This window comes from Sparus aurata, chromosome 10 (genome assembly GCF_900880675.1).
Source record: "Sparus aurata chromosome 10, fSpaAur1.1, whole genome shotgun sequence".
Taxonomy (NCBI): domain Eukaryota; kingdom Metazoa; phylum Chordata; class Actinopteri; order Spariformes; family Sparidae; genus Sparus; species Sparus aurata.
In genome coordinates this window covers 24,105,397-24,117,419 of record NC_044196.1, presented here as the reverse complement: position 1 = coordinate 24,117,419, position 12,023 = coordinate 24,105,397, and the positions used below count along the sequence as shown (strand labels likewise).

The 12,023-nt window shown below is 42.1% G+C and overlaps 1 protein-coding gene across 13 annotated transcripts in view; it reads right to left on the bottom strand.

Annotated features, from left to right (window-relative positions):
* Positions 1 to 12,023, bottom strand: part of ehbp1l1a (EH domain binding protein 1-like 1a) — a 159,856-nt gene that overhangs the window by 63,521 nt on the left and 84,312 nt on the right. For 8 of the 13 annotated variants that reach the window (XM_030429794.1, XM_030429799.1, XM_030429795.1 and 5 more), the window contains 4 exons: positions 4,808 to 8,259; positions 4,661 to 4,715; positions 4,229 to 4,426; positions 225 to 375 (listed from right to left, as the gene is read on the bottom strand). In XM_030429794.1, the coding sequence (XP_030285654.1) occupies positions 225 to 375; positions 4,229 to 4,426; positions 4,661 to 4,715; positions 4,808 to 8,259 (3,856 nt within the window). Of the gene's footprint in view, positions 1 to 224; positions 376 to 700; positions 4,064 to 4,228; positions 4,427 to 4,660; positions 4,716 to 4,807; positions 8,260 to 12,023 lie in introns of those variants that run through there. The other 5 variants (XM_030429804.1, XM_030429805.1, XR_003985480.1 and 2 more) reach the window with 4 other exon arrangements.

Here is a 12,023-nt window from a genome sequence, read left to right as displayed (position 1 = left end):
TAAATAAGCTCCTTGAAACTGGGGAGAATTGTATTTATGAATTGCTGTAAGTCACTTTTGACAAAAGCACTTGCTAAATGCCCTAAATGTAAATTTAAATGAGAATTGCAGAGTAGGTGATAATTTGTTGTGTGTGTCTTCACCCTGAACATGTCGTGCATATTACACAGCCATTTGATCATGTGTTAAAAAAGCAAATGTCATTAAGTGCAGCTTTAACTTACCTCAGGAGTGGCAGCCCCTTCTGCAGGCCTTTTCTGAGGTGTTGTTGGTTCCTTGGTTTGGTAGAGGCCAGCAACTTCTGACTTGCTGTCATCTTGGTAAGAGCCACTCAAGCGCTTCTTCCCGTAAGATCTTTCAGGCGTCTCCCTTTGCCTAGAAAACCACAAAAACAAAGCTCAGTTAGTAATAAATTATTTCATGAAGAACAGAACACTGGTAATTATAACCATGTTGCTAATGAAAACACATACATAGAATATATTAGATAATAAGAAAACAGATGGAAATTTGAATTTTTGTTGTTTAGAGATGATTATATAAAACACACTGATACACATATCTCAGATATCAATACACCACAACACCCCCACACTCACACTAGCGCACACACACACACACACACACACACACACACACACACGCACACGCACACGCACACACACACACACACCCCTAAATGCGTTCTGATTAACCTTACCTTTCTTCCTCTAAACAACCAGCAGCTACTTCTACAGAAACAAAGCCAAAGTCCAACTCTTCGACCCTTATTTCTTTCCTTGATTGTCTTTCAGTTGGTTCACTGTCTTTGTCATTATCTACATGCAGCCAATCATCCAGAGAAGTTGCTGCAGTGGAAGCAATATCAACTTCTCCCTCCAGAACCTTTTCAGCATGCTCACACATTTCTACAACAGCCTTCTCTAAGTCATCAGTGACAACAGGTTTATCTGTAAAGGTCCAGCCTTCAATTATTTCATCCAGTGCCTTCTCAGTATCTTCTATGGGGTCTGCCTGCGGAAATCCTTCTTCTGCCATTGCTGCTAACACTTCTCGTTCCAACCCTGATGCAACATCATCTTCATCTTGGATTGTGACAAAACCTCCTTCAGAGATCCCCCTTGAATCCAGCGGGGTTGAATATTCCTTTGTTTCCTCATTAGTGACAGATATATCCTCTGGGCTTCCTGGGCATATATTGTCTTCAGTTGTTGTACTATCTGAATAAGTTGCACTGAGACGTTTCTTGGCCCGAGGCAATGGAACAAACAAGCTTGACTGTTCATTCTGTTGGACTGATTCATGACCAATGGTATCAGTCACAGTGTGTGTTAGACAGGAGGTTGGTGAGCCAGAAACTGTAGTGTCATCTGGAAATGAACCACTGAGACGCTTTTTTAGTCTTGGTTTTGGTACAGGCAAGCTTGAATCGGCAGGTGTCTTCTCTAAAACAGCACCCTCTTCTACTTGAACACCGCTCTCAATGGTCAATCTGCTTCTCCTTAACTTTACAGGGGTAACTTCTTTTGCAGATGTAGAAGGTTGATTCTCCAGAGGAAGGAGGCCACCTTTGCTGTGTTGCATGTATGGCAATTCTTTAGTTGTTGAGCAAATTAATGCAAAACCATCTAGCCTTGCTGCCTGTCCCTCCTCTCTATGGGAAGCTTTAGATGGGCACCCTGTAGATGTAACATCATCTGGGAAGGAGCCACTTAGACATTTCCTCATATGAGGCCTTGGCTCACAAATAGTTGCTTGTTTGTGCTTCTCTGCCTCAGCTATCTCTGATGCATTCTCTGATTTCTTAAAATATGTGATGTCAATTGTGTCAACAGCTGTGTCACCAGCTATATTCGATTGTTTTATTTCTTCTATATCCCGCATAACAGTATTGATGATCTGGACTGGTTTCATAGACTCCTTGTTTGGAACATTGACATTTTGTGCCAAAATTCCCTTGTCACTGACAATTTTGCCAGATTTGCTTGAAGGCAATCTCTTACTAGGTTGAGGAAGGCGTATCTTCTTGATGATTGAGAGCGACACAGTTTGATCAACATGAAATATCTCCGGGGGGCAGTCTTTTGCTTCTGAGGGAGGAATTACATTAGAAGAAGCCTCGACAAATGTGTTAATGTCTTTCATGGGCCATTCTGTGGTAGAAGAGCTCCTATCCTTTGAGCAGACCAATTCTGCATCTGCCTTTAGAGATGCACTCTCATCAGGATTGGTGGTTGGGTGGTCCTTTCTACCTAAAGGTTTTGAGGGGATTATTTCGATGGCTGTTTGATGGGGTTTATCAATGCTCTGCAAAGGTTCAAGGCCACCTGAGACATGAGAGCTCCTCACACAAGGTTGAGGAGGAACAGGATCAGGAGCTTCCAAAGCAGAACTGACTTGGACTTTCAAATTCTGTTTTTCATTAGTTCTTGAAATAGAAGTGTCTCTCACCCCATCTTTTCTCCTCAGAGGCTTGCAAGGGCCAGTTCCCTGTGGAGTTTCAGACGGCAAACTACCATCTCTCCTTTTCACACGGGGGGGGGGGGACATAACCCATGATTATCTGCACGGATTCACTTTGCTCTTTTTGTCTATGGTCATCAATGTATGGTGTTGGTTGAGCATCAACATTTGCTTGGGTATGTTCATTCTGAGGTACACACAGAGGAACACTACCGACTCCTAACTTTATGTTGCAAGATGGGTCAGTGGCAGGCTGTGTGGACTGGACTGAAAAAACTTCAGGGAGAAGTTTGACTGACAAACCATCAGACTTTTGTTTGCGGCTTGGTGTTAAACTATCCTTCCTTCTGAGTGGTCGCACTGGAACAGTATCTTTTTCTTGATCACACCCTGGATGTTGAGGTTCTGAAATGTTTCTCTTGGGTTTTCTGCCTCGCTGAGGGACAGCAATGTCAGCTTGTGGTCCAACTGAACTGAGGTTCTGTAAATCTGAGGGTTTGTCCATGAGTTTCTCTCTATATGCATTGGCACCTGTTGGTGACTCATTTGATGCAGGGTGCAGGGAAGTAGCAGAAATTTCTTCCATTCTTGTTTGTTGGGGGCTTGGGGAAAAAAAGAACAAGCTTCAGAATTAGCTGTTTTTTTACTTTGTCATATAGTTCTCCCATGCACGCTATCTCAAACCAGCTATTAATCTACTCCATAAAAAAGACAGCAACGGCATCTAAACTGAACTTAATTTTATACATTCTGCTTTCCTTAAGTTCATGCACACTGTCATTGAAACAACACAGCAGCACATAAAGGAGACAGAGACCGAATCAACCTCAGTTTACAACACCTACGTAAAATACTTCCAAAGACAAAATATTACCATTTCAAGTCACAGTGCCAATCTTTACAGCTTTTACAAACAGTTGACCATCACAATTTACAGAGTAGTAAGCGCTCAAAACCAGAACAAGAGACAGTGTTATCACCAAAAAAAGCAAAACATGTAGACTGTCACACCGTGCAACCACACACTGGATCACTGTACTCCAGCACTCACCCTTTATCCAGCTGTGAAGAAGATGATATTGTTCTAACCTCATCCTGTTCTGTCTCGCTCTGTTGTCTTGCAAACAAACTTTCGTTGTACACTGATGTTTGAACAGAGTCCTGCCCTGTGAATGATCTCTCCTTTGTATGTAATTGGTCAAAAGCGGTCTCTTGCTCCTCTACTTGTCCACTATCATCCTTTGATATTTCAGTGATATCTGCCTCTGTCAACGGAGGCCATTTTTTCATGTTTGCGCAATCCAAAAACATATCATCACTGTCAGAAGTTGGTGATGCAGATTGACCACATGTATGTAAGTCCAACATGTAAGGCTCAGCACTTGTTGGATATTCATTGTCGTGTGTGGGGTGTATGTCTTCAAATTGGCGCTCTATCGTCTGTATGGAAGTAGTGTTGTCCACGAAATGTGGAAAGAACTCATCCAAAAGGGCGAGACTCTTGTCTTTCAGATCCATAGTAGAGACAGCCTTGGGTTGGTGATCCACTTCAGCTAAAGTAGAGCTAGATGGCCCCAAAATGGATGCTACTGTTTCATAACTGTGAGACATGGATACTACAGTGAGTGAATGAAACCTAGAACCATGCATTTTGTTGTTCATTCCCACAATCTTTAAAATGCCTAAATCTGCATTTGAAAATAGAATGAGCCTTATATATGAAAAGTGGGACCATGAAATATTACGGACTAAGTGTCACACTTACCCTTTGTGGAAAACACCCACAATAGCCTTTACTAGTCCTGAAGTGTCTTCTGACAAAAAGGATTCTGTCTGTTTTTCAGTTACTGTTCCCTCTGCCTCCAATACTTCCCACCCCAAGGCACCTGCTGGTTCTGATGTGTCCAATAGTTTCTTCACTGTTAGGGTGTCTTCTGCTGCTATCGTCTCTACTTGTGATTTGCTGAAGACCCAAATATAAAAGATTTTAAGGCGAGATCCACAAACTCATCGGCAATTCAATAAAAAAATTACAGTACAGCCTTCACAGAAATTCTGAAATGTACCATGCAGTATATAGTTAAATAACCAAAGGTACGGTTTATTGGTCCGAACAGTCCATGTTGGGCAAGCACTAAAGTAACCACACAGCTGTTTCACAGCAAACAATGCAAAAGAACTGGGCTCCTATACTTACCCTTTATCTGCACAAAGGTCTATGTTGTGCTTTGCACCACCTTCAAATTTCTCCTCTGTCATAAAAGCAAACAATAAAATACACAAGACAAAAACATGACATAAAAAGGTGAATGTGAACTCAATCCTAAAGCTGCAAATATCTCACCATATGCAGGTGCTGCGCTGGGCCTGGTTAAAGATGTGGAGGGACTACCAGGAATTCTTGCATCTTTGAGATATGTCTGAGTTGACTGCGCAGGAGGTAATTCTTGTGATACGTGCCTCTCAGTAGAACAAGGAAACAAACTAGCCCTTGTTTCTTTCTCTGTTGGGCTTGATTTTGAAATGCTTGGGAGCCCAGGGATTCCAGTCAAAAGTGGACATGATGGAGCCATTGCTACCATGTACCCCATGTCTTCCTGTCCATGTTTATGTTGTGCAATAAGAAATATCTTCTCATTCAGCATGTTCTCTGACAGGGACTTGCTGTCTGTTGTCCTAATTTGTTTATTTATACAATCGGCGCTAAGCATCCGTCTTGATGGAAAGCCTTGGAGACATGAGACACATGGAGCTGATGTGTATAAGCTGACCATGTCTGGTGGTCTGTTTCCAGCTTGAGCAGAGGGAAAGCCCCATACTCTGGCCTCTTTGGGGCAGGTTGTCACTAGTGTCACCATGCTTTTCATGTTGAACCAATATAGCTGGTCCTGTCCAGCAAGATGAATAATAATTTTTGCCCTCTTCTCCAGAGGCTTTATCGAAATTGGTTTTGTGTCATTTAGCCATCCAGCACTTTGGGTTGTAGTCATAGATGCAAATCCTTGGAGACGTGAAGCACTGCAGCAGAAAGATGGGAAATTTATCATATTGGGTTCGATCTTGGGTTTGGTTTGAGGTGCAGAGGGGAACCCTGGGATCCTGGACGCTTCAGGGCAAGATGGCGCTAATGCCAACATTGTCTTCACAGTTTCTCCATCTTTATTTGGACAATGTATCTTAAAATATGTCTCTTTTGAAAGCTTATCACACAAAGTGTGTGGATCAAAAAGCCATTGGAATTTTGAGGTCCTTTCAAATGATGTAAATCCAGGCAAACTGCATACTTTTGGGCAAACAGGTACAATATTAAGCATATTGTATTGGGGGACAGATGGGAAGCCTGGAATCTTTGATGCTCCAGGGCAGGAAGGAACCAAAGCAAACATGTTGTTTGGTTTGCCTACAGTAATTTGTGAGCCATTAATAATACAATGAATGTTCATTTGGGGTTTGTACATCAACGGACCCAGTCTGGCACCCCATCCTTCTTCTTTGTGCCCTTCAAGTGATGAAACACCAGGTATGATAGAAACTACTGGACACAACTGAAGAAGGTTGACTACATTTAGGCCATAATACACAGTTTGGGGATTTGGAATAGATCCAAAACCAGGAATAGATGACTCTTTAGCACAGGATGGCACACAGGAAACCATATGCCTTGTAATCATTTTGTTGCCATTTGTTATGTCAAATATGACTTCCTTATTTGGCAGCCTCTTTAGCAATGCCGCCTTTTCTGTTATCCATCCTACACTCATATCCCCATTAATGGATGGGAATCCAGGTATTTTGGAAACATGAGAGCACAGAGTTAAAAGGCTAATACTTTGTGCACAACAAACAGTTGAATGAGAAGGAAATCCTGACGCCCGTGCCAATTTAGGACATGATGGTCCAAGGGCAAGCATTGCTTTCATTGTTTCCTTATCTCTTTCACATCCGTCAATCAATGAAAGCTTCTTTTCTTTAATTCCTTGTTCAAACAGTGGCTCCATGCTCATTGTCCATCCTTCTGAATTATGAGTTGATGGAAATCCTGGTATTTGTGACATCTTTGAGCATGAGCTTGAAAGTCTGACCATATTTGTCATGTTAACAACATTAGTCATTCTGGGTTTTGGTAAAGAAGGAAAACCAGAGATGATTGATTCTCTTGGGCAACTTGGCGCAAAAGAAAAAGATCCCTTCATATCTTTTTCCATTTTATTGTTCTCCAGTTGTAAAACAGACTCCATTTTAGTTTGCTTCTCCCATATTGGCGCATGGCTGGCATTCCAGTCTTTCTTGTCAGCTTTCTGCCTTGAAGGAAAACCAGCGATCCTAGAAGCAGCCGGGCAAGATGAAAGGAGATTGACACTACTAAACCGGTTATAGCTTACTGTAGGTTCCATAGCGGATGGTAATCCAGGAATACAAGCTTCTTTTGGACAAGTTGGGGCTAAAGCTGACATGCTTTTCATGTCATCATTGTGAGATCTGTCATCGATTATGACTGTGTCGATTTTGTGAGTGGCTACTTCTAAGGGTTTACAATCTGAAGCCCACTTTTTACTCAAATGTTCCATTAATGATGGAATACCTTCAACACAAGACATTCTGGAGCAAGTTTTCAAAAGGCTCATCATATCTGATCCATGATGTGGTATCACAGGTTGTGGAAATAGGGGAATGCCGAGTATGCAAGACGTTTTTGGGCAAGTTGGTACCAAAACTCCAACTGGTGTAATTTCATCCTTCTCTTGTGGTGACACTATCATGACAAGTTTAGTTTTCACTTGCTTCTCTAAAAGTGATTCTTGTTCTGATACCCATGATGGTGAGATATGCATACTCATAGGTGGTGAATCAGGTATATAGGAGACTCCAGTACATTCAGGATAAACATCCACCACATTTGGTCCACAAAAAACTAAACTGTAGTGTGATACAGATGGGAACCCTGGATTTCTTGCCTCTCTAGGGCAAGACGGTACCAGTAAAAACATTTTCTTTGTGTTCTTTTCAACATCCTCTGATGCATATGGCTGGAATACTTCCTTTGGTTTTGATAGTTTCTCCCAGAATGGTTTGTGATCTATGAGCCAGGGTTCTTCTTTTGCGGTCAATTTAGATGGCACACCAGCAATGTTTGACATACCAAGATAGGTTTCTGAGGAAGTTAACTGTTTGTACTGAATTTCGGGCTTCGCATAATTTGGCATACATTGTGCAGTGGGCTTTTTATTTTTTCCATTCCATTCCATTTCAATTTGATCAACTAAATCCGTATTTCCTTTCAAATGAAGAACACTCTCAGTGGTTATAATGTCATTATCCTCTGTTGGCTTAACCCACAATAAGCTACTTTCCAGTGAACTTTCATTTGTATGTTTTGCAGTAGCAGTAAATTCAAACATGCCGCTAACTGTTGGACATGTCAGCGTCAGATCTGTTATTCCAGCCTCTGTCTTTGTCCTCATGTCATCATCAGTGTCCCACATCTTGGAAGAGAGACTTGGGGTCATGGCGATACCAGGTAACAATTGGTCCATATTGACCATTTCTTTAATTGTTTTCATTTCTTCCTCTGGTGTGTTTCTTGTTACCTCTGTTGTCACTTTTGGTAGTTCCACCCATTGATGTATGATCTTGTCTGCAGGACATTTTAGTGTAGTTGACTTTGGTAGCTCCTCCCATAGTATGGTCCTGTTTATAAGATGCTGCTCAGGATAATTTATTTGGGTCTCGGATTGCAGCCCTGCAGCACCAGGAATAATTGGGCATGATGGCTGCTGTGAAGACATGTATTCATGTCTAAAGAGAAGGTAAATACAAAGTTATAGTTTGTTGGAAGATGGAGAAATAAAATACAAAATAAGGGCAATTCTAAATCTCGTTCTACATATCCTCAATGCCTCAATCAATCAGTGAGAAAGTTACCAGTGCTTAAGAGTTTATGTCTTCTACATATGATAAAAAAGTTGAAAAAAAATGTTTATATTACTGATTTTCATCACAGAACCTTTTTCACTCACAACTTATTAAAACATATTAAAAACTTATTAAAACGACATTCCACTACTCCAAAAAGTTGCACTCTTGCAAACAAAACACCATGCCACAGGATTTGCTTGGGTTAGGGTTAGAATATACAAATACTCTTAAAATAGTCACAGCAGTAAAGCCAGCATTATTACTAGGGGAAATGATGTGTTTAATGATGTGTTTAAAAATAGTATTCCTCAGTATTCCTATAAGACCTAATAGTACCTAAAATGATGAGCTGTATTTTTCCACCATATCCATGTTATTGTAGATTTCTTTAAATTAAGAATTTCACACAATTTTGTTATACACCTCTCTGTTGACTTAAGTAATTATCTGCAAAGATATGGAGAAACGCTTCAACTTAATATTTAAATCAATTCTTTCACAATCAAATGTTTCTACTGCCAGAGTCCCGTGGGTACGTCGAGCAAGATGGCGGCGCATTAGACAAACTCTCCTCGCCCTATCTACCAGACTGTTTTATACCCAAGTATTTGCCACTTTCCTTTTGTAAATCTGCCTCAGTTGGCTTTTTTGCACATATTGGAATCACCCGTTGGAAGTTTTGGAATCAAAATGACTTCTATGACCAAGCATTCCAAGGGAGGTCAGGCGGCAGGCCTCATATCCACCAGGAAGTGCCCCAGCCGTTCAAGGGAAGATACGACACCCACATTAGAGTCGGACATACGGGATGCTGAACCAAAGAGCATGGAGAACATTTTTGCCGAGATAGCTAAAATGAGTGCTACCCCTCAGGGGGTCGCAGCAGACACCGCAACCATCAAAGTTACAACCACGGAGCTGAAGAGTGCAGTGAACAGCATACAGAAGAGTTCGGAGGAGATGGAGATACGAATCTCCAAACTGGAAGATACAGCACACCTGCAAACTCCTCAGAGTAAAAAAGGTGACAGTGTCACTGGCGGGGGGGGGGGGGGTGGCTGACATTATGGTCACATTATGCTACATAAGAAATTAGACTGACAACTTCTCTCATGAAATGCGCAGCAGCACAACTTTAATAGCGCAATCTGCTGCAGAGTGAAAAAAGCAAGCCCCTGAAGAGTGTGTTTTGACAAGATGAATATGGCTTTTGAAAAAGTTGCTGTCTCTCTGCTTGGAAGAAAGCTGCTGGCTACACTGTGTTGATGCTATGACCTGCACCTTCTTCTTCTGCACTTCTGTTTGACAGTGTGCCTGCAGTGCATAGCTGCCCTTGTTTGCACAGTTAATAGCCGTTTTTATACTAGGCAGCGAGCCGCCAATTTGGCCGTCCTTTTTGCGGACAGGTCCGCGGATTTAGGCAGTCCGCCGATTTGCCACCTCGGAGGGTACACTTTTTTCCAACTCCATTGCGATCTAAATCCGAGACATAGATATAGAAATTGAGAGATGGGCGGAGGTGTCAATGACCTGCATTGTTGTGCGACCCACAGCCAGGGAGTTTTAAAACCAGGAAACAGCTGATCACAGCAGTCAGTCCATCACTTCATCCACGGATGTCAAGCTGAGCAACTGGACAGCTGCTGAGATCCAGAAGATGCTAGCGTCTCCTCAGTCTCTGTAGCTGTCTTCGTTGTCCGCTTGTTGTTGTAGTGACAAGCTACTACTGGTCGCTACTTTCAAATTAAAAGCCCCCCGCTAAGAACCCAGCTCTAAACTCCAATGGGGTGCAATGTAAAGCTCTTATTTTGAAGACAAATTTGTTGTCTTTCTGACAGAGAATGCAACGTACTTTACGTTCAGCCAACAGTCAGTCCCCTCATCTCAGCATCATCCACATATCATTCACGCGCACATGTTCGCAGTTCCATGATAATCTCTGGTTCATGTCCATGTCCCATCCATAGACCCCCCCAAAGAAAAACTCTCCGGTTCTACGCGATTCACGTGAATGACCCAATTGACCAAGAAAACGGCGATTGTCGCAGAAAAGCGACAAGTTTGTAGGTATGATACAGCCGACATGTTGGTGAGCGATAATGATGGCCGCGACACAAAGGTGGAAATGTTACAGAACCATTTACAAGAGCTGGAAAACCATTGTAAGAGAGAGATACCAGGCCAGGTATCGACCAGCTGCCCAGACCGGTGCTTATCAGATTTCTGCGACAATCAGTGAGGGAGAAAATGCTTGCCTTGGCGAGAGAAAAGTGTGGTATACTGTGGGAGAACCTCAGATTGTCAGTGTTCCCAGACATGGCAAGAGAGCTGGCCCTAAAGAGGAAAACATTCACCGCGGCGAGGAAAGCTCTGCAGCGCCATAACATCAGGTATAAGTTGGCATATCCAGCCACCCTGCACTTTACATGGAAGGGAAGGAGCTGCAGCTTCACCAACGCCAAGGAGGCAGAACAATTTATTGAGGAAAACTCTACTGCAAATGAGTGAATCTACGTGGCATTACTTATATAACGTATGGATATATATATCTATGCAGGTATTAGACTTAATGTTTTGACACTGAACAGATGGGGGGTGGGGGCAGCCTCAGTGCAGCCTCTGTGCAGCCTGAGCCAAAGCCAGGGGAAATCCCGGCCGGGTGTACGATACTTTACGGACCAGGATGTCTGTTTTGTTTTTGATTTTGATTTTTGAGTTGTTCCTCGGGAACAAACGTCAAGTGCCCCTGTTAATATTGTCTGGGGCATATTTAAGTTTGTGTTACTTTTTGTTACTACTTCAGATGTTCAGAAGTATTAAGTTCAGAAGCGTTCAGCTTCACCTTGACATATATTTCTATAAGGGTGTGGTACTGACTGAAGTTAACAGGGAGACAATTTTCGGTATTAATACATATGAGACACTAGTTTTAGAGCGCAACATTGGTGATATCAGGTCACAATGTAGCCAGACTTTTCTTGCCATAAATATTTATGTTTACCCACTCTTATTTGCTACATAAGACATGGCTAAAAATTGTATTAGATGTATAAGCTGGAACATCAATGGCTGTGGGGATCCTGAAAAGAGAGGGAATGTTTGACGTACCTCAAACATAACAAAGCAGATATTGCTTTCATTCAAGAGACTCACTTTAGGGGAGAAGATGCAGCCAAACTGAAGTGGGGATGGGTGGGCCACATTTTTCATAGCTCTTACTCTAGCAAGAGGAACAGGGTTTGCATTCTAATAAATATAAATCTGAGTTTCATTCTGGTCAGGGAACTGAAAGATGAAGAGGGTAGAATGGTTTGTATAGAAGCTGTTATTAACGGGAAAAGATGGTGCTGTGTAACATATATGCACCTAATAAAGAAGATCCAAACTTTCTTAATGAGGTGAACAAAGTTTTAGGTGAAATGGAGGGCCGAATTATTCTAGCTGGAGACTTTAATCTAGTAATGGACGTGTTTATGGATAAGAGCAAATTAAGCGGGCCAATAACTATGAGAGACAAGGCTGCTTTACACATGCTCTGTGAAGATTTAGGCTTGGTAGATATTTGGCAACTGGCAAATCCCAGAGAAAGGGATTACACCTTCTTCTCCCACTGTCAGAAATCATATTCTAGGATAGACTTCTTT